Consider the following 23,100-nt stretch of genomic DNA (forward strand, 5'->3'; position numbering starts at 1 on the left):
GAGCTCTGAGGCAGGAGGATAAAGACAAGAACTTGGGTAGAAATACTTGTCTTGGAAATAATACTAGTGATGTGTGCAGGATCAAAAAGTGCCTTAAATGGATGAGAAAATGATGTGAGCAGGAGGGATTCAGGTGAATTGGGCCTGGTGGAATGAGAGAACTTGCAGAGGAAGGACTTGTACTGAAGCTAGAATTGAACTAACTTGTTGGTCACGAACTGCTCTTACCTTCTTGAGATGCCCTTGTGGTCTCAGGTCACAAAGCCAGAATCCTCCAGTGAAGGGGGAGAAGAGAAACTATAGGAGTCAAGGAACAGAGGATACTGTTTAAACAGGCACAAAAAGAAAATCTAAACTGATTGTGTGTGTTTCTATACAGATATTTAGAAGATTGAAGGATCAAGTGGGTAAACTTCAATATTTTCAGAAAATTTTGGATAGGCCTGCTATGGCAATGTCCAATTTTAAGACAATGTGGCTAATAGAACTCTATGCCAGGTGAGAAATAATACAGGCAAGGGTGAAGAGAGAAACAAGCAGCTTTAACCCAATCAAACCCTTATTCACAGTTCATGTATTCTGTGAACTAAAAATTCAGAACCGAAGGCTTAGGGGTAGAGAGAATAGGAAGAGGGACTGTTACCACTTGACACCCTCCCACCAGCGTGGATGACAGAGGCAGTGTGGGCAGGAAATGCAATAGCAGCGAGTGACCTCGTTTACATCTCACCAGTCTCCTGTATTGAGACAAAATACCTCGATGATCACAGCATTTACTTCAGTCAAAAAAGTAGTAGTGAGACTTTGCTTGATCTGAGCAGTGCACTTTCTGGTTCATATTATTACCATCAGAGTCATACTGTAATAGTGGTGATAACACATTTAGATTTAGAAGTTTTTCATGAGAAACAGAATTAAAAATTTTGTGTCTTTTTGGAAAGATGAGGAATGTTGTTTAAAAGAAATCTCTAAAAAGGCATTTAAAATAATGAAATATCTGCAGTTACATGGAGATTATGAAACTTATATTGGGAGCTCATAGCAAAGCTATTTTTCAAAGGCACTGATCTAAAAGAAATATCATTGCTAAAGAGCAAGATTAAGGAAATAATAAAAGCCAGAGCAAGTATTTCAAAAACCAGAAAAGATGCCCAGTTGAGGAAAACTGAAATGATTGCAGGCTCAGCATTTTGTGTGTAAAATTGCAAATAAGAAGCATGTGAGGGAATCTGAGGAACAATCAGCAAAAGTCATGCCACCTAGTTCATGGTAAGTTTGGCATAGGGTGTGTGCCAAAACCTACAGGGCTGTTAAACCCTGAGTCAGCACTGAAAGGGTAAAGATGTAGCAGAAACACTCTGCAAATTCAGCCCTATCTGTGAACTGCTGGGAGGCTGCCTGAATATGCTGCACAATTATCACTACATATTTGCTCTATTTTTTTTCAATTCTCTGTGGGTGTCTTCTCACAGTGTTGGAGATTAAGATGCTGAGCAGGTTTGGTTTGCCTTTGTACAGACATGCTTTTGGTAAATGAGTGTAAAGTACTTATTGGGGAGCTCTGAGGTCTTATTTTTGCTATTAAGTTGCAGACTTTCTTGTTTCTGCTTGTTAGCAAGGTGAGCTGCAGGGAAGCTTCAGGAAGTTTCCTTCATAGGGGAAAATATATAAATGTCTGGAGATACTGAAGCACAAGCATCTTAGTTGTGTTCCTTTTTTATAGCTGTGTGGAACTGCGTCAAGAAATAAGGCTTTTGGATCCAGATGTAATCAGTGCAGTCTTACTGAAAGACCACATTATTCTAATATTGTTTGACAAGTCTAATGGTCTTTTCTGGATTACATTTTGGTGCTGGATGTGTAAGGAAACGTTGACCCTAGATGTGTTTCATCTAGGGACAAGAGCTGTTAATGCAGCACGCTAATCCACTGAACAGTTCTTGCCTTCAGCTTCCAGTTGTGAGTAATCAGGAGATTGAAAGCAACCAATTTTGAGAAGAGAAGCTGATCAGCTCCTCTGTAGTGAGCACAAATTCCCCTTGTTTAAATTATTTTCAGGTAAAAGGTGAAAGACCTGAAATGGGGATGCTGAGAAGTTTTGGGAGGGAGGGCATCCATTTGTTTTGACTTGTGGGGTCATGGTGTGGAGTTCTCTTGCTTTGTGGGATTTGTTTACACTTTTGGTTTACAAACCAGGAACTATAGGATTAATTCTAGAATATCTGGAAATAAGAGCAATTAATTACATGTTTGTTTTGTTTTTAGACAAACCCAAATATTGAAAAAGTCCTCCAGTGTATCTCTGTCCTACTGAATATCTCTGCTGAAAGACACTTGATTAGATGAAGGAAAACAAACCAGTTATGAGCCACTGATTTGATGATTTTGTGTAAATTGTCATCTTCCATTCTCCCACTCCAAAAAGTCTAGTGCAGCATCTGTCTCTTACACTTTTGTCCTGGAAAACATCTGTGTATTAAAACAGCTGTTGCAGGTTCTTGGTTTTGGTTACTCTTGGCTTAGAGGCGTTATCTGTGCTCGAGTTTATTGGTGTCGAGGTGGTTGCAGAGAAAGCTTGCAAAATACAAAATATTGCAAAATACAGGGGTGCCTGTGACATGTTAGCACTAGAGTGATTACATAGTAGAGCAGAATAAGTTAGTGTGTTAAAAGCTGTAGCATGTGCATTGTTTAAACTTTAACCAGCTTCTCTAGTGGAACAACTAGCTTATGTTTAAAATGCTTAATTTGTAACAAATTTGGAATTCAGGCAAAGTTTTAATGGTGCTTGGTCTGTACCAAAGGGATAGCTGGAGCTGCAGGCATCATCAAGCATAGCCCCTGGAGTGCTGTGAGGGTGGGCTTTGGCAATACAAAACTCTCCACTGTTGCTTATGTGTTCCTTCTGTGCATACCTGATATCCTGTCAGTTGAGGGATATTCAGAGCAAACCTAATTCTTTGGGTAAAGAAAGTTTGGATTCCTTGGAATTCAATTTAGCAACACCTAATAGTTTTGTGCAGTTCATGGGTGAAGTAACTAGTGGGTAGCGTTTCCTGCTTTTCAGAGCAATATATCTGACTATTCAGCTAATATCCTAGAGCTCCCTTCCAACCTTAAGGATTCTGTGATTCTGTGAATATTGTTCAAGCATATATATCTTCAAGACTTTTACTTGGCTGACTGTGGTATTGTAAGCTAAAAATAAAAGTATGATATGCTCTTTATGGTGTTGGAAAACCTTAGTAGGAGTTTTGTGGTGAAGGCACTTCAAGTGATGTGAGCGAGCAGTTACAAATAAATCGGGGTGCAGAATTTTGGGAATTGAGAGCTTTTCAAGGGAGTTTTTGCATCTGCACGAAGTCATTTTAATCTGGTAAATGCACAGGCTTTTTGACACTCTGAAGAGTAAGGATTTTTTGAAAGCATGAGGAAAATGATTGTGTAATGAGCTCTGGAGCAAGATGTTCTGGATGCTTGGGAAAGTGATAGCTCAATACTGGTGGAATATTCTCTTTACTACTTTTCTTCCCCTCCCCTTCGTCTGTCCCAAGATCACTCCCAAATACATTTTGGTCAAAAACAGGAGGTCTAGAGTATGCAACTGAGTCAGTTTTATGCAGCCAGAAAATTTAGTGTTGCCTCAAAAAGAAGTGGTGAATGTAACTGCAACCTGAATGTCCTCTGAAAATAATTATTTTTACCCTTTTATTTCTTATCCTAGAAGAAGGTATCCAATAGGTTCTTGTTCTTGTAGGTATTTCTGTTTTGGCATTAGAGAAATCCATGCCCTAGTCCTGAAAGCTCCCAGACTCCGAGTACAGTCTGTTTGTCTGAAGGTTTCTGTGCACGCTCGAAACACTCGAGTTGTGGACTTGAAAATGGTGCCTTTGTACAAAAAGGAAGTAGCATTAGCTGTTTTCTTCAAAAAGAAGCTTATGCAAGTTTCTTTTTTGGGGACGACTGCAGCTTTGTTTTTTTCAGGGAAGGTTTCTGTTGAAGTTTGTGGTGCAAGAAAATACAGACTAAAGCCAGTTGATTGGCTGTGGCAGTTGGAAAATATATAGCAATTATGGCCCGCACTTGAAGGGGGACATGAGAACTGGTGGAATTCTGTAAACAAATGCAGCAACTTTAAAATATATTTTTTGTAAATGATTGCTGGTTTGCAGGATAAAAATATGAAAAATAATGAGCAAAGTAGGTTAAAATAGTTATCTGTTTACAAAATGCATGTGGTAACTTTTTGTAATTGCAAAGCTGAAGATATTCAAGTTCAGTAGTTCCAATTTTTGATTATATAGATGCTATTGTTTAAACATACTGTCTCTTAACTCCGAGAATTAAATCTAAAGGAATAAGGCCTGCGAAGCAGGGATTTCAATCTAAAAGCCAGGGGCGTGTTCATATTAGTACAAGGAGACAAATTTTGTAGAGGACCATAAAAATTTTGGTTCTGTGTTTGACTGGAAAACAAAGGTAGTGTTTTAGCAGGTAATTGCCCCACTACAATGTCCAACTCCTGCCCTGAAAAGAGGGGCTGTTGAAAGGCAGCTGTTTACATTTGTTTGTGAAATTTTGTGCTTAAGCCCCTGAATTGTTCTAAGAGCCATTTAACTCTGGCTGTACTCTAATTTGAGCTGCAGTTTAGGTATGTAGTGAAAAACAATAGCAATAATATTGCTGTTTTTCTGCAGTGTAAAGTAAGTGGCAAATAGCAAAATCCTCAGCGTGTTTGAAAACTTAAGTCAAGAGGATTTTACTACTCCTACATACAGTTTTTCTTATCTAAAACTTCTGTTCTTGAGGGTGCCCTACAATAGGTTAACATTCACACATTTAAAGCAGCCATGTATCTGTTCATGTAAATCGCATAATATGGTTTTATATAATAATATGAAAGTATTTACAGTACTGCAGGGGTTCTGTAATTGATGGCACCACTCTTAATTAACTATGGAAAAAGTGTCCTTAACCCAAGTATCCTTTAAACCTACCACATAATTGGTCACCTCATGTTCCCAACATCTGTTTAAAAATTAAAAAAAAAACACTGCTTGAGCCATAGCATAGCAATTAAGAAAGGATATTAAGAGTATAGCAAACCACAGTTGGGTAATTTCTGATGGGGAAGAACTATGAAAGGGAAGATTTCGCATGTGATTGGTGACTTCTAAACAACAGATCCAAGTGCTGGAACACTGCAATTTAATTCTTAGTCAGGGCCCTTTTTGCGAGTGTGTGTGTGTGGTGGATTTGGGGTTATCTTGTTTTCTTGGTGCTCTTTTGTGATTAAAAGTTGTACAGCACAGGAAATAGCTTTATAGTTCCTTCCTCCCACAAGCTGTAATTCATTTGTGGACATCAGGATGTTTTTCTTGGCTTATCTATTTCTGTGCAGTTTGCCTTGCACATCTGCCCCATAAATTACGGAACTGTTAACTTGGAAAAACTGCAGAAGTGTTTGGGATCCTCTTGTACCGTAATGAAGATGGTATTGCTGGTCAGAAAAATTGTAATTGAAACTTTTTTAGGTCTGTATTAATACCAGCTATTTATGTATTAAATTATCTGGTGCTCTATTAGTAATACTTCTGAGCACTGATTTGAAAAATCAGTAATTTCAAGTGGTCAAGTATCAGTTAATGTAGAGCTGTTACCTCTGTGTAACCTGAGGTGGTTCAGCAGATGGGTACCCATCTGTTTTGTAGCTCAGTGTGGGCTACTGGCTTCGTGTTTGGTATCCATATGTTTCGGCTGTAAGGCTGCAAACCTAAGCTGTATGTTTTATAACAAAAGTGACAGTACTGACAGGAGCAGAATGGAAACGGACTAAATTTGTTGCATGTTTTTGGTTTGTCTTCACTAGGTGAAGACAAACAGTTGCTGGCTGAAATCTAACATCAGAGTTAACTGAGGGCAAGAGCAGCACTGTATTTTGGATGGTTAGTATCTCTTTCTATATAATGGTCAGTAACATTAGGTACGCTTTGGATTTTGCCATTATGCTGTTTGGGAAACAGATGTTAAATGGGGTCTTTCTCTCTGTCTCCTCTTCATGCCTCAGACTGTGTATTTAATTCTCTAAGTTAGTGACAAGCCAGTAAAATCAAGTGCTGAGATGCATCTTTTGGAATTGAGTTTGTATTTTAAATATTAGATCCTTTCAGTTTCTTGAATCGGGAGTATGGATCAGTGATCAACTTGAATCTGAGTTTGCAGCAAATGATGCTAGCAGAAATAAATGCAGCTGATGTGATCCAGCTCTTGGTGAGATACTTCCTGCATGGCATGCTGGCCCCTAGCGGCTTGGAAGGATCTGGATAGCTTCTTTTTTTCTGTTTATCACTTCAAATCCTCTGGGAAAAATATTTCATGACCAGATGGATAAGTATTAAATGATATATTTGTATTCGTCAAAAATTTTCTAGAGACTAATAATTTTATATATACTGACTTTTCTGTTCCTGGGAGTGAGAAAGACGTATCCTGGACTCAAATGACTTGGATATGTTTTTGATATTACTTAGCTGTGTGCTGTCAATAGTTGAAACCAACTTCTGAACGTAAGCTGAAGACTAGATCACTTCATATTAAAAGAGCCTTCTTTTAACATATTCAGAAAGCTTTCCATCTATTTTCTGCAGTATGAGAATCTTTTAATCTAGGTACTAATAACAGTATAGGTGCATGACTCAGTGTGCATGGTGGAGATGAAGATACCTTTCCCCTCTCCAAAACCTCCATCTCAAATGCCCGGTGTGCATGTGGGCCAGGATGTTTTTCATAAGTACTCACTGCCAAAGTGCTATTGGCGTTTGCCTTCTCCCAAGTTTTGAATGTTCACTTTCCTTGCTTTATGGTCTATCCGTTCATTTGTAAGATAAATATGGATCCTGCAATCCTATACTTCTAAAAGCAAAGCTGTATACCCCCCTGCTTCAAGTTCACAGCCCTGCCCTGCATTTAGGGACATCCAAAAATTGCTGTTCTTCTCTTTGGCTCGTATTTATAAAACAAGCACTATGGATCACATAATTATACCTAGATCTAGGTGCTGCTGTAGGAGATGACCAGCTTCTCAGCTGAAAGACAACCAGATGCTTAGAAGGAAGGAGCTTGCTGGAAGAGAAGGCTTTAATGGCAGGAGCAGGGTCTTGGCTCTGCTCTGGACACAAGTCACCGCTGGCTTTTTTTTGAAAGCCTACACTGAACTTACTGCCAGGCTGGTAACAAACTATCCTTGTGGCAAAAGTGCTCCTGACTTTCTGCATGTAACTCGCTGTAAAAATCTTGTCAAGGCTTAGGTGGAGGTATGCAAAATGACTAAATGAGCCAGCTGTGTTTTCCTTGTTCAATTGTTCAAAGCAAACTTATGCTGTAACTTAAAGGGTTTTTATATGTATTTTTCAGCTATAATTGTTCATTGTCCTATTTTGATTTGGAAAAGCAATCTATTATTCGGTCTTGAAACATAAGACATGTTTAAACGTTGCCTTACTCAGGTTTGTGGACATAGACTTGGGGACTGTAGCTGTAATACCCTCCTTTGCTGTGTCAATCAGTGAGGTTACGAATTTTTTTCCCCGGAGTTAATGACATTGTCATGGACCAGCCTCTAAGTTCCTTTTTTTAGCTTTTGCTCAGAGGTTGTAGGAGATGTAGAGAAGGCTTTCTAAATATAAAGATGCTGCTAACAAATTTATAGATAGAATGAGATTAAAATATAGTATATGAGACTGCCTATTAAAAGATTAGTGCTGCTAAATGCATAGGAATTACTTAAAAGATAAAATTGTCCTATTTGCCTTGGCATTTGAAATAACTAAAAACTAGAATATTTTTATTTCTGGCAAGATTTTCATAGTACACTAGTGCTGTAGAGTAACAGCTCTTCTGTTGTCTCATGTTCATCTTAACTGCTTCCTCTCCAAGAGACAGATCACAAGATTTTTGTTTTGAAAAGAATTATTAGTGTGAGTTTCTATTTGAATAACATTAATATTCAAGCTATATGTATAAAAGGCATGCATGTGGGTAAGACTTGAGTGTTTTTTCTTCTGCTTTTAGTCTTTAAACAGGTATTTGCAGAATGATCTCTCATTGCAAGCTGTTAATAGTGGTAAAATGTAGAAAAGTTTCTCCACTCGGCTTCTAGTATTTTAGTGGTCCCAGTTGTAAAATTAAAAAAGGAAAACAGAAGGTGCATAATCCAGTGATGTCCTTGGAGTAATAGTTAGAGGCATAATATTATGCGTGTAGGAGTCCCATGTATACATGATATCGTAATTGGTTTGAAATATACATTGAAAAATTTAACTGTGTAACCGGGTTTCTTGTTCCTGCTGCTCAGTCCCTCAGCACAGTGGGCGGCTTCCCAGAGGTTTGAGAAGTGTTTCTAATTAGCCTTGCTCTGTCCAAACCAATACCTTTATCATTACTGTAGAGAAACTGCTGTAATGTACCCTCTTTGTGACTTCTGTTTATTTTGGTTTTCACAAGATTAGATGTGGCATTTCACAAATCTTCTGTGGATCTAATGTACAGAATATTACTTGTGTCCTCGGTGACACCACCCACATCAATAGCAACTCTAATCCTAATGGTGCTTTTAATGGAGTGGTCTGACTCTTGCCCCAGGGCATATTCAAGGCTTTTAAGTTTCTGCAGAAACTGGCTAAGAGCTGTTAGGCTTTCTGATTCCTTAATATTAAAGCAAGCTACATTCTGAGTGAATGCATGTATTTATTTATTACGCTTTCATTACTTTTAATATATAATACCTTTTTTCTCACAGCCTTGAGATTTCTTACCTATATGGAAATCAATTAGTAATAGTAATTTACCAAGTTTTAGCATGGATGCATTTATCTTTGCTTACGTAGAAGCAGAGCCTGTAAAGTAACATATATGCTGTTTGAGATATACAGTAAAACTAAAGCCCTTGTTTTCTCCAGTGCAGTTTTTTTATGCAAATGCTATTTAAGCTTTTCAGCAGGTTTAAGATTCTGTTACTCTTTTAGCATTTCGTGCTTGTTGCTCAGTTTGTTTGGGAATCTGAAAGGCTGAGGTGTGGGTATCGGCTCCCTGACTGCGCTCATCCTAGCAATGCTACCTTCAAAACAACACTGTGCCCAAAATCTAGCAGTGAGCCCCAAGTTGTGATTTCACACATTGAGTGCATTGACAGGGTGGTGAAAGAGTAATATGCCAGTGACCCTGGAAAAAGCTGCGTAATGTAAGAGATGCTGGGGATGGTGAGACAGAGGTACCTGCCTGCGTGCAGTTGCTCTGTGAGGACCGTGGGCTTGGAGGTATTTGCTCCTGCCGGTGCTCTGTGTTGCGTGCGAGCTGCTAACCAGAACGCTGAATCGAGTTGTTAAACACACAGAAATTGTTCTGCGCCCATTTTAGCAGGTTTGCTGAGACTGTATATAAATCATGGTTATAAGACAGCTTTGTTGTCAGTTTGGCAGTGGATTTGGGGAAAACTTTAGAGCGGAGACAAGCTGAAAAAATTGATTTGATTCTCTGATGGTAACTTGAGACCTGGGTTTGTCCCCATTCCTGGGGCTTTTTCCACTTACATTACTAGCTATGTTCAGAGGCTTGTGTCTCCCCATTTGTGTTCCAAAGTATTCCTGCTTCCAGGGATAAGATATTGAGAGATCCAAATTTTTCTATTGTGGAACAAGCAATGGCTGATGTGGGATAACAAGTCCAGGCACAACTGTGTAAGAAACTGGCTGTAATGCTTCCAGTTGGAAGCTGCTACTTGAAGCAATGTAGTTATATTTATCTCATAATTTATGTAATATATTAAATGCTTAAAATGTATATAGAATAACTGAAATAATACAGAAATAACTTTATAAAGTATTAATCAGGAATAAGAAAGTTAGTCAAAGTGGTGGTGAGCGTATAGTCCATGATTTTATATAGGCTGTGAAATGCATCTCAAACAGAAAGAAATGTGACAGCTTAAAGTTAATATGAACCCATTTATTTATTGGGCTTGCCTTTTTTGGGGGGCATAAATTTCACAAATAAACAAGAAGTGTATTTTGACTTTTGTCATCAGTTCCTGCAAATCTTTGAAAGATTCCAGTTATGTGGGTTTGAAGTTCACAACTTGTGGTAAACCCAAATCTAGTCTCATGGATAATAGTTGTTTTAAAGACTGATTCTAGAATCCCTTCCACCGATCTTAACTATTGTAGAGCCGTTTGTTTGCAAAGCCGACCGAGTCCATGAAATCCAGCACGATTCCCTGGAAGCTGCCCAGGATAAACTAATCAGAGAGCCCCCCCTGGTGTCTGAAAGTGTCCTCGGATATTAAATTTATATCAATCACAGGAAGTCTTGGCAATCAAACTAGTCACTTTTTCCCTTCACATCTGGACGTAAATTATTTTTTTGCTGCAAAGGTCGCAGGAATCATGGGTAGGGCACGGAGTGAGGGCCATGGAAAACATGGGAAAGGAAGAATAAAACTATATTTCCACCTTTTTAGAAATGGCTATTTTTAAGTGACCTGGAAGGGTGCCAAACTATACAAGTTTTTCTTTTTCTGGAAGTTTACATTTGTTGCTGAATTAAATGCAGCTTAAAGATACTTTGTTTTGGAACGCTTTCTGCCATTAGATCTCCTCTTGGCTTTTACAAAGAGATTTCTCGTAGCTGTTGAGAACAATAACTTCACTGCAGGATGGTTTTAAAAATACAACATGTACATGTTTTCCTGCTTAGTGGGGTTTAACTGTGTCTTTTCGGGGGGGAAGGGGGGGGGGACTGTAAGTGGCACATTACTTAATTTCCCTTGTTTCCTTTGCATTTCCACCCCTCAACCCTGATGGTGTTTTAGCCACGCACTTTGAGTTCCTCCATACTAAATGTTGGTATTTTTGCTGTGAGTTTGCACCTCTTTTTTTTTTTCGTAATTCCCATTCTTAAATGTTTTTACTTAAGAAACGGAGGAAATGCTTCATTTTATATCTACTCCCCCCTTCTCTCAAACAAGAGCTTAGGGAGTGGTTATAAAAACAAACAGAGCCTTTCCATTTACTTGCTGGCTTTCCTTCCCTCTGGACAAGGGAGCCAGTGTGCTGAAAGCTGCAGTGCTGCCCAAGCCCCTCACTTTTTTTTCCAACTTCCCTGCATATGGGAAGTGAAGTTTATATCTGTATTCATAGTAAAGAAAATGTCAGAAACAGAAGTTTGAAGTGCATTTAGTGTAAATAAATTCATGAAACCTTAATTACTATTGTTCGTACCTACTGCTGTGTTCCTTCATGCTTTTGTTTTAAGAATAGATTTCGTTGGCTTGCTGATTATTATTATTTTTTTTAATTACATGGCTTACGCCCTTTATACCCAAAGGTGATTAGAAATCATACTTCTGAATCTGACAGCAGGAATTCTCCTGCTGAGAATCCAGGAGTAAGTCCAGGAATTTTACACTGCTTCAACAATCATAGTCTGTGCTCCTTTTCAAACAAGGGGATCTCATTCTTGTTTGATGTTTAATATCTCCCATTCCATGGTTTTTGCTGTATTTATGTCCATTAAAACAGAATGCATGTTGTTTGAAGACTGTTTTCTGCCAGTTGCTTCTTTTTTTGACAGAGGGATAACTATAAAGCATTTTGAAGTGCTTCTAGTCCCCTCAGATTCAGACGAGGATTTGTAAGTGCAGAAACCCTTCTCAACATGGTATCTCCTTTACATCTTAGTCACTTTGACTTCAGAGGATGGTTTACAAATGGACCACAGTCATTTTACAGCAGTGTTGATATTTTAGCTCCTGAAACCAGCTGTATGATGTACTTGAGAAAAAACAAGCAACTTTTGATAGCAAGGTGTAAACTAGTAATTTGTAAATGCTTCACTGCAAAGAATGTAGGGAAAAAACAGGCAACTAGGTTTCTGTTTGTTGATGTTTCTCTGCAGCAGTGGGCTCACTGTGCAAAACATGTGAAATCAAAATCCATTTTCGTGATGAGAGGTTGCTCCATAGCTAAAGATGTGTTTGTGTAACATTCTGCGTATGAATGGAAGCGCAGGCAAATGCCTTGGGCCATCCCTCACACCTGAACTCTTAGGGAAAGACATTATCAAATGCTGCTTGATGTTTTTAGTGAGGCAAAGAGGGTTGCTGGGCTTATAGCCGAATGTCAACAATTTGGGAGAGATGCATTAAAAAAATCACATTTTGACTCTTTTAAAATATCTGATACTGAAAAATCATGATTTCTCTTTCCAAGTTATGTTTTTCTATTGCCTGTGGTAGAAGGTCCTTAATCTCCTTCGATTTGCATGGCTTTAATCAGCATACACAGAATTCTCTAGCTTTTCTTCTTTTTCTGTTTTCCCTTAATTAAATAAGTTCAAGCTGGGAAACATATTTTCTAGTGAGTCTCATCTCTTCAGTCTTCTGCAGGCATAGTTTTGCAAACACCTGTTTGGTATACTGATACTTTTCACTTCTTGTTGCAGCACTCCTGATTCAAAAGAAATCCCTCATATCTGCTGCTAATTGAGTTATTAAGCTTTTTGTAAATAGCTATTCAGCGTACAAACCTGCAAGCAAGTCGTATCTTATCAAGAAAGCTACCAGCTTTCACTCTAGTGGTTCAGTTCTGGCTTTAATTTGACCAAAAATGTTTTTTATGGGACTCAAATTCAAATGCATAGTTTCACATCTGTATTCTTGATGAAATACTAAAACCTTCTTAAAGGTAACTTAAATGCGTGGTATAGTGTCCTCAGGGTAACTTGTGCACTAAATATGTTTTCTTTCCCACCTTGTAGAGGTATCTCATTAAGGTACCAGCTAGTGTCATTATTAAGTTTTCATGTGTTTCTCAGTTTTGATGCTAATCTTTGTGTGTGTTAATTTTTATTTTCCTTTGCAGCACCAATGTGGTTATGAATTATTCAGAAATCGAGTCTAAGGTTCGAGAAGCAACCAATGATGATCCGTGGGGACCTTCAGGGCAACTCATGGGAGAGATTGCCAAGTAAGTGATAATTTGACTCACTGGTGAAAGAAAGGGGCACCTCATCCAGGAATGCAGAACTTGCTGCTGGATAACTTTGCTGTATGCTGGCTGATAATGCTGAAAAGTTGCAGTATTTTTTTCAATACATAATTTTATAATCATTAAAACTGTCAAGCAAAAATGTAGTCAGTATCTTTGAAACTTTCAAAACACAAGTAGTCTAACCAACTTCCAGTGTATCTGGCTTTTTGGAGACTTTATTGGTAGACTGCTTTTTCCTGTGGATATCTAAATGGAGCAAAACGGATCAAATTATTTAGACCTTCTTTTGTTTAAAATGAGTTTGGAAGTTGCACATTTGACTGATTGCTCTGGTTTAGACTGCTTGTGCTAAACAGTTCATTTTTAAACTAGTGAAGGTTCTTTAACTGCCCCAGGTCTGTAGAATTACCTTTTTGGACTACTGATAATGCAGATTACTTCTGTATGAGTAAGAAATGCTAATAGCTTTTCACTTACAGTTCTATCAAACTTGAATGGACTTAGATCAAGCCTGCCATCTACTGTCAACTGTGAATCTCAACAAGCTGTTACAGCAAACCACTGTGAATATAAACTCTTTATTCCTTTTGTTTAATTCTTTAGGGCTACATTTATGTACGAACAGTTTCCAGAACTCATGAACATGCTTTGGACTAGAATGTTGAAAGACAATAAAAAAAACTGGAGGAGAGTTTATAAGGTGTGTATTTATATGAACTGGATGTATTCAAGGCTTTGTATTGGTCTACTAAGGACTTAGTGTTTGCTTGATGTTAGTAAAACATTTTGGAGTGTCTTGTTAGGATAACCCTATGTCACTTTACTCCACTAATGTCTGGAGTTATTTTTCCGGACTGCTTGCTCAATTCCCTTATTGAAGTCAAAATTGTCTTACGAAAGCTGCATGTGGAAAAACAGAACTTCTGATCGTAGAAATCTTTCTAAGATGCTATTTAATGAACATAATAGAGCAATTATTTTGCTGATATTTGAGTATTGGAATAAGGATCACGTTTTGAACCTACCCGAAGGAGTTTACAGTGCTGCAAGAAAGATATGATAAATTATTATGCTATCAGGAATATGTTTTTTAAGGAATTTAAAAATAACTGAAATAAGATGAAAACTAATCTTGTGGGGTTTTTTTTGATATTTTGTAATTCTCTTAAAAATAGCAGGCAGCTTGACTGTCAGGAAAATTCTGTCCATTTATGTCGTATAAGGCTTTTAATTTATATCCTACTTGCACTTTGGAAATAAGAACTGAAATTCATTTGCATTTTTCTTGGCTTTGGCTAATTAGCTGGGTGCAGAAACTTTTTCCTTAAGATTTTCATGCTGCACTTCAAGTAGCGTTCAGTGTTCACTGAATAATGCAAATATAACCTCATTTTTTAGAACTGGTGTATTACATGCACTAGGTTGTATTGTTTTTCTTGATGCTGGGATTGTAACCAGACAGAATTAATTCTAAGGCAAGGTTTGTGCTTTTCACAGGTGCTTGATGTTTTGTATTCATAGTAATTGTTTTCCCTGATGTGCAATGCAAATTAATATTTAATGTTATCGCACATACTACTTAATGTTATAAAGACTGCTTGGAATTGCATATCAGGTTTGAATAGGTTGCAATATCATGGTATTTCTTAGCTGATAAGGATATCTGCTTGGAAAGGTGTTTTTTTGAGAAACTGCAAAGGTTAAAGTACTTCAATTGTAATTCTTTGAAACTTGTTTTTAAAAAAAATGTTCTAAACTGCAGTTTAGTACATCTTTTGCATCCTGCAGAAGGCTTTATATATTTTCATAGGAGTTACTTTTCAGTGGAAAAATACTGAAGAATTATGAACAGAAAAGGCAAAAGAAAATTCATTTTACAGAGTTAACTTTCTGTAAATTTCTAGAGCTATTTTTTAACAGTAGTTGCCGAAGGTAACTGCTTGTGATATGGTAATAACAAATTATTTTTTTTAACAAAATTTCTGATTTCCTAGAAAGGAAAAAGGAGGGAGGGAATATTGTGTGTGTCTTTTTTTTTTTTTCTTTTCCTCCTCCTCCTAGGTAACCCATATAATAAACACTTAGTTAAAAGGGGAAAAACCTTATTTACTAATTTGGTGGGGAGTGGAGAGGGGGGAGATTGGGTTTTCTATTGCACTTGAGGAAAAAAAAATAGAGCTTTTGTTCATGCAATCATAAGGTGCTTTGTATTTTTATAGTCTTTGCTGCTCCTAGCTTACCTCATAAGGAATGGATCAGAGCGTGTTGTTACAAGTGCCAGAGAACACATTTATGATTTGCGATCCCTGGAAAATTACCACTTTGTAGGTGAGCAATAGAAAAATCTTATAAGCAAATTAAAACAGTAGTTGGAGTTGTCAGTCACCTGAACCAGCTTAGAAGCTTCCCCAGTCTAATTAGAATGTGACTGTTGCCAGTTGTGTGAAGAGTGCAGAATCCAAGACGTGGGACCCTAGAGTATTAATTAGTGAAGACAAGAACTTGCAGAAAAGACTGGCTAATAACAACAGAACCAACACAACATGAGTGTTCGGGTTTATATTAAAATATGCACTAGAGACTGGTCCCCTGTGGTGTCCGTAAAGGAATAGCTTTAATCATATGGGAAGAAAAGGTTAGAGCTCCAAAACACACACATCTGTTTGAAGCTGGGTTTCTTTCCTCCCACCAAATAATATTTACAGTGCAAAGGCAGCAAGGCCAGTGTGTGTTTTGAATGTGAAAAAGGCTGGGAAAGCAGCACATTTAGCTTGTAGTATATCCTAACTGAAAGCATTTTTTTCAAAAATTCGGTTTTGCAGTGACAGTGAATTCTAGCAATTAAAGTTGCAAAACCCAAAAACACTAAGAAAAAAGGTTATAATTTGAAGGGTTAAAATACTGAAGTGGGGAATACAATTTCTATTGCAGTCTCTTTAATTTTCAGTGCTTCAGAAGCTGTTAGGTATTTCTAAATACAGCATTCAGTGAGAACTGTCTCCTTTATGTAAGAATGAAAATTTGTGTGGAAACAAAATATCTAGTCCTCTTTAAACAAATGCAATGGGCTGTAAGATTTTTTTGACTGCTCTGTTCGTAATTGCTTTTCTCTGAGTTTGTAATGTTGTTGTTGCCTCTGTTACTGCCTCTGACTTTCCTTCATTGCTTTTCTCCCCTCTTCCATCCCCCCTATCCTACATTATCTACCAGATGAAAATGGCAAAGACCAGGGTATAAATATACGCCAGAAGGTAAAAGAAATGGTTGAATTTGCTCAAGATGATGATCGTCTTCGGGAAGAGAGGAAGAAAGCAAAGAAGAACAAAGACAAATACATTGGGGTTTCTTCGGACAGTGTCGGAGGATTCAGATACAGTGAGTACTTAGCCATGGTGGTGAGGACTTAACCTTCACTTTCAGATTGGCTAAATATGTAACAATAAACAGATAACAGTTCAGGAGTTTCTGGGATGCTCCATTAGATGCTTTTTTCTTTACAATTTTTTAGTTGCCAGGGTTGATATTATTTGCAGATTAATCCTGTCCTTTTTTAACCTATATACATATTTTAAATAAATTCTTAAAGTATGTTTTTTGGGGGGTGTTTTGGTTGCTTTATGTTTGTTTTTGACATTCCTTAGTATCTGGGTGAGCTTTCAGGTAAATAAACTAACTGGAAACATCTTATTAGAAAATGACACTAATCCACTGGCTTATCAAAACTTTGCTATTTCATCTTCACCTGTGTAGAATCTCATTCCAAAATGAATGCTGCTGTTGCACAAGGCTTTTTCTTAAAGTTTGTCTTTAACTGTATCTGCTAGTGAGGAGGCCCCAGTTAACATCACAAATTTCTAAAGTTTTCTTAACAAAGCAGATATGAATGTTTAAAATAAAAAAGATGTGTGGTGAGTCCCTTGGCCAAAATCTGTTCCCTCCTCATTGTACAAACTGCCAGTCTTCTATTCAACACTGAACTGGCACTTAAAATAGGATCTTCATTGCTAGCCCTTTAGAGGGGAGAGAGGGGGACTCCTTCTGTGTGATCCTTAAACTTGAAAAATTGTCTCCACTGTTTGGCAGTTGCCTTCCTGTGTTTCCTTCAACATTAAGCTCAAATTTTTATCTTTTGCTTCAGGTATTCTTAGTGCATAATGAAAGTTAGTGAAAGCTGCATTAAAATGCTTGAGAGCACCTGACATGAGCCAAAATAAGGCCATTTCACTCCCCTGTGATAATTAGCACTAGTGAAATTCCTAGCAATTTATTTTTATAATATCTCACTGAGTATCTAGCTAATCTCTAATAGGTGCTGTACTTTGAAAATACTTTCCTAACCTTTGTGGATCTAAATAAAATCATTTGAGATTTGCATTTATTTTTGATTAGAAAATCTGTCTGGTATATAGTGATATCAGATCTACTTGAAATTTTGCACCTTGTGGCACTGAAACACATCACCTCCTTTTTATTAAGGAGGGCTTAGTTGAATGAATTTTGAGCCTTACCTGGCTGTATATAGCCTTCCTATATAACCTTAAGTAATGATTTTTTTGCCATCCTTACTTTCTGATGTTCAGTTTGTCTGCTTAAGTAGTAAAATTGAACTCATTTGTTTTTAATCAATAACACAAGAAAACAAAAGTTTCATGTGTATGATGCTCCAAAATATAAAATACTAATGCCTGAAACTGAGCCATATTGCCTCATGGCTCTAAACTTAAATCTGATTTAAAGTTACAATACTAGTCAGTAAACTGTTTTGCAGTTCCAACAGCTGAAGTAGAGCTGAATCCCATAGGTTTAGTAAAATTCAAGCGCTGCTTTTTCTTAGATTATACATAGATAGGGGTAGTGCTTAAATAAACCCAGACTTATGTTCTTAAACTGTCTTAATCAGTTTGTAGCAGCAGCTATTCTAAGTACACCCATCAGCTGTTTATAAGCTAAGATGTCAATAGAAAGATCTTGACACTGGTGTTCAGAAAAGATGTTCAGGGTACTCAGTGGCTGCGGAAAAGTAAGTTGTTTTAGTCCCTCTTTGTTTCACTTTTTTAAATTAATTTTAAAATGACTGAGTGCAGAAAAGAACAAAGGTGTAACCATGCATTTCACACTTGTCTCAATATTTTGGTATGCCTTTGTGCTCGTGAGTGTCTAAATGTACACAAGTCTCTGATTTACCTCTTAGCACACAGCTTGCCCAAGAATGGAATATCATGCACTAAGTGACTGTTCGTGGTGTTGCATTTCTGATAAGTTGTTTGTACAGCTGGAGCTGGTTGTGCCTCTTGTGCTTCTCCAGCAGTATCCTGATGCACTCTATTGGTCACTGCATTGAGACTGTGTGGTTGTCATAAAAGTCTTTGAATCTGCATTCCTGCCACTTAATGATTGGCATTACATGCTGGGCCTTGCTGTAATACTGTGGATTCACGGTGGGAGCTTTCAGATTGCTTTGAAAACTTGTAAGGTTTATGTTTGTAGGGGAGGGGGGCTTGTGATGATTTCTAAAAGGACTGCAGGCACGTTTTTGCTGTTATCTTCATTATTTCTTGTCTCAACACCGTATACAGGTGAAAGATATGACCCTGAGCCCAAATCAAAATGGGATGACGAGTGGGATAAAAAACCTGCTTTCCCATTCAGCGATAAACTAGGTGAGCTAAGTGACAAAATTGGAAGCAGAATTGATGATACCATCAGCAAGTTCCGAAGGAAAGATAGAGAAGACTCTCCAGAAAGATGCAGGTACTAGAGCTGTTTTTAACATGAATTTATTCTGTGAAATTGTTACAATAAAGCTCTTTGACACTGCTGTTTGCTAGTTAGACCTTTTTTTGTATATGAAAATGTCTTTAGGGTCAAAACCTGTTTTCTGGACTTCTTGTGCAGCTCCTAGGGAATAATGCAGCTCAGAGTTAACTGCTGTTGGCCACCTTCCATGACAGCCCCTTGCTTAGAAGGCTGCTGGCAAGGCAGGGAATTTGGCTGGAATTTCCTAAGGCCGTGCTTGTCTCAGCTTTTCAGTGGTCTGTCCTGTGCCAGGGTACTTGAGGGTCCCATTTCATGCTGCAGTTACTGTAACTGCTGAAGTGCCTGTGAAGAAGGATGTAGAAAAGTGCTCGAGTCCGTTGGCGCATGTATTTGTGCTGCTGCTTCCCTGAGCTCACCTGTGAGAAATATGAAGAAAATTGTGTCAATTTGAATTGAACCTCAGAACAAACCTGTCATATTTCACATCTGGCTATTTTTCAGTAAGGAAGAAAATTCGTACTACTTTGCCTGCAGGAAGAGGGTTAAGTGCACCTTCAACAGGTGTTTTGAATTTTATTATCTAGAGATCAAATCTATTCTTAGAATCTGAAGTTGCTGCAGAGAAAAAGCCCAAATATATTGAAATTTCCTTTTGAGAAGCAGCTTAAAATTCAAATTTGCACTGAGAATAGGATTAATATGGTACTTTCTATAGTGTGTTCAAATATATCCATGCTTTTATATAGAAACTTGCATATATATACAGATGCATATGCATATATGTGTACACCTACTCCCCCCCCCAAAAAAAATTCCCAACAGTAGCATTTCTGAGCAAAAGGCAGCGTGGCCTTGCCTGAACATTAATAAATCATAGATCTGGTACTCTTTGCACACATCAGGGTTCCCTCTTAGAACTTACTATCAATAGACTACAAAGAGAAAGGATCAGAAGAGAGGTAAACAATTTCGGGTTGAACAATGGTGCATTGCTCTGTGCTCTTCTGTACTTAGCTTTCGAAAGCAACTTGTCACGTGAAGTCTGTAAAGCTCTCTGGCCATAGTTCATGTAAAGCATGTGCTGTAAGCAAATACTGCCTCTCTTTCTACCTCCTCATTAAATGGCTTCTGAGTTTTTGCTTGTGCTGGTGAAGTCTTGCATTTTCCAGTGTGTTAGACTATCCCTTCCACAGTCTACCTTGTCTTGTGCCATAACAGGGTGTTTGGATTTCCTGACTGTACATCTCTGCACCAAATTAAAATGATCTTCAATAAAACTACATTTTTGATTCTTGACTTAGGTTTTGTATAGAAGGTATTTTATCGGAGAAGTTGAAATTTATGGATATCTTTGTAAAAAGGCATCATTCTTTGAGGTGTTAGCACAAGTATCTAAGATGATTGAACCCCAAGTAGTAGAATGTCTGTTTATACCTAAAGCTACTGTAAATAACAAACTTCGTAATTCGTATTAATAGTGTATTGACTGAATACAAATACAAAGCTAAATACTGGAACTTCAATAAATAGAGAAGATGGATTTTTAATAATCATATGTGACTGGAGCTCACAACAAAGCACTTTGTTCTAAATGCTTTGTGAAGTCCTTGTACTTCTGTTTTTCTGGACTTGAAGCAAATTTGCTTTCTAAAATCAGAAAGTTTCCAAAACACTTTCTATTTTATTTGTATTCTGCTAGTATGCCAGGATGTTTTGTATTACAGTAATATCTTCCTGAGAGTGGCTGGTGATGCTCACTGAGCTTGCAAATCTGCTTGTTGTGTTTTTTGTTGTTCTAATATGATAGCTTTATAAATCATTATTTCTTTTGCACTGTAAAGCCAATAAAAGTTTTGAAGTGCTAAGACAGGATGAATCTGATTCCTTCATTTTTAGAAGGGGTAACAGTTCAGATGACAGTCTCTTTCAGGATGCAGCAGGAAAGCTTGGTGCAGGTTTTGCATTTCTATCTGAATTTATGAAACTGACAGTTCTTTCTTCCCCTCAAAAGATGCTGAAGTAACTCAAGTAGTAATCTAGCTTGTAGCTGTTTTATAGCAGAATTAATTGAAACTGCAATTCATGCAACTAACTCTGTAGAAACCTAATCTACGTTTTCTCATAGAAGAAAAATGTTTATATTGCTGTGAAGACCTGAAGTCCTTTTTCAGTATCCCCTTGCAATTAGAGAAGACCAGGAAATTATGCTCAGAGGGGAAGGAATACCTCAGTTTTCTTCTGTAGTGCTTGTTGGTTTGTACTTTTTAGACAAATAAACCAATGGCTGCCCCAATTCTAGCCTTGTGTTTTGGAATTGTACCCTTTAAATTACTTGTAAATACACAGATGTTCTTGTGAAGTTTTACTCTTAGCATAAAAATTCTTTAGCTCTGTCAATCCTTGTTCCTGTGCTATTCAAATTGGTTTATGCAGATAACAGGATAGAAAAGAAGCAAAACATTATTTGGCTGTCCTATAAAATGATCCACAGCTCTGAGTGTATGTGTCTTTGAAGCAGCTTTCACATAGAGCATTAGCTTTGCAGCAGGTTGTCTTACATGATCTCAAATTAGCAGTAAACTATTGCTTTAAGGGCTATTGTTTTCTTTTTTTTAAAAAAAAAAAAAAAAAAAAAAAAAAACCTCAGCCAAAGGAAGAGCCAGGAAGAGCCCATCACCATAACTTGGTTTATAGAAGTTGTAACCATCTAGTTGTAGAGCTTGTAGAGTACATTTGGTACAACACTATCTATAACTTTTTTCCATTCATTGTGTAATTCTCTGATGAAGCACTGCAATTTTACTATTCTGGGCATAGTAAATACTTAGAAGGAACATTAATCTATAATGTTTCATTGCTGTTAATGTGACCATTAAAGAAAAGGGGGGGCGGGGGGGAAGATCCCCTGAGGCAGTTTTGAAGTGGTACAGGTTGTCAGAGAAAATTGAGTATTGTAATGTTTGTCCTACATTCTGGCATATACGTTCAATTTCCTTGCTCAAAAGCTTTTAGACGTTTTGCTGTAGCTTGCTAGTCACTTATTCCCATTCTCACATTAGTGGGATTAATTGCTACCAGTTCCATTGCAGGAACTCCATTGATCAGAGTTTGATGCCTGTCAATCACTTGCTCAACACAGAGGTGCATGTGGAAACCAGCTACTTTGCAGCAGGTTTTTACGGGCTGAGCCTTAGTTGTGATTTGTCCTGGTTTTACGTACTTTAAAAGAGAGCTTAAATGCCCAAAGCTTCAGCAGTGTGGGATTATGTACTGTGCTAATGTGCAAATTGGTCTTCTCTGGGAGCTTGCATTAAAACCCTAATGTCACAAACAAAAAGTGCTTAGTGGGTCCCGTCTATTTGGGTGCATAAGCAGTGGAAGCGGATGCACAGAATTCCCAAACGGCAGCACTGGCCTGTTGTTAGCAAGTCAGACTGGAAGTGCCTGGGTTGTGAAGGGGTGGGTGGTGATGTGGGACCCACATGTTGGTAACGGGCTGCCTCAGGCTGATGCTGGTAGCCACAAGGTTGGCCTGCAGTTGTACTTGCACTTTTTCTTTCATTTTTTTCTTTTTTTAACAAATGGGGGCGTTTGGGCACTTGTATTCACTGATGTTAATGAATCGAGCCGTCCCCCGTGGTGAGTAGGTAATATGCACAGAGGAAATGAGGCACATGCAATGTATTCCAAAAAGCCTACTATTGTTATCAGAACAAAGGTACCCTCCAGAGTATAGTGCAGTTACTGTCATAGTCCCACTGACAAAGGGACATCCTTTCTCAAATTTTGCAGTTTTAGTATTCTAATGCATTATTAAAATACAAAAACCTTCCATTTTCAACTGTGTGCCCAAAAGGGAATTGCTATTTCAAAATAATTTTCAATGTATTTAAGCTTCCTCCACAGCAGTTTTCACTGTAACATAGAAATCCTACCCCATTTTCTAATACAGCTGTTGAGAGGTGGGGGGAACATTGTCTTGTTTGTATCAAAAAGGCTTTAAATGTAAGAGCATAACACTTAATAGGATAAACAAATATTATGCAGTGTCCAAGAAGTTTTCATGTAAAATGGTGATGCTTCTGTTCTATATTCAAAGAGTAAATGTGTGTTTGCTGGTAGAAAATGAATAGTAGCACTGCATGATTGTGTAAACATTTTTTTCTACAAATATTCTATATAAAATCTTGCTTAGCTGCAAAGAGAAATAGGTGCTATTTTTGAAATTTGATAGGTGATACCTTTATTTGGTTTACTGTCACCTTCTCTGTTGTGGTGCAAGTATTGAGCAGACTTGCCA

General features: G+C 37.7%; 1 protein-coding gene across 1 annotated transcript in view; it reads left to right on the top strand.

Moving 5' to 3' along the window:
• Positions 1–23,100, top strand: part of CLINT1 (clathrin interactor 1) — a 45,633-nt gene that overhangs the window by 11,425 nt on the left and 11,108 nt on the right. Inside the window, exons 2-6 of the mRNA XM_088522592.1 lie at positions 12,915–13,019; positions 13,647–13,743; positions 15,263–15,371; positions 16,254–16,418; positions 18,620–18,794. Of these exons, the coding sequence (XP_088378718.1) occupies positions 12,915–13,019; positions 13,647–13,743; positions 15,263–15,371; positions 16,254–16,418; positions 18,620–18,794 (651 nt within the window). The remainder of the gene's footprint in view (positions 1–12,914; positions 13,020–13,646; positions 13,744–15,262; positions 15,372–16,253; positions 16,419–18,619; positions 18,795–23,100) is intronic.

Source organism: Tinamus guttatus, unplaced genomic scaffold, assembly GCF_059628265.1.
Source record: "Tinamus guttatus ecotype Peru unplaced genomic scaffold, ASM5962826v1 Tinamus_guttatus_pri_ptg000155l, whole genome shotgun sequence".
NCBI classification, from domain to species: Eukaryota; Metazoa; Chordata; class Aves; order Tinamiformes; family Tinamidae; genus Tinamus; species Tinamus guttatus.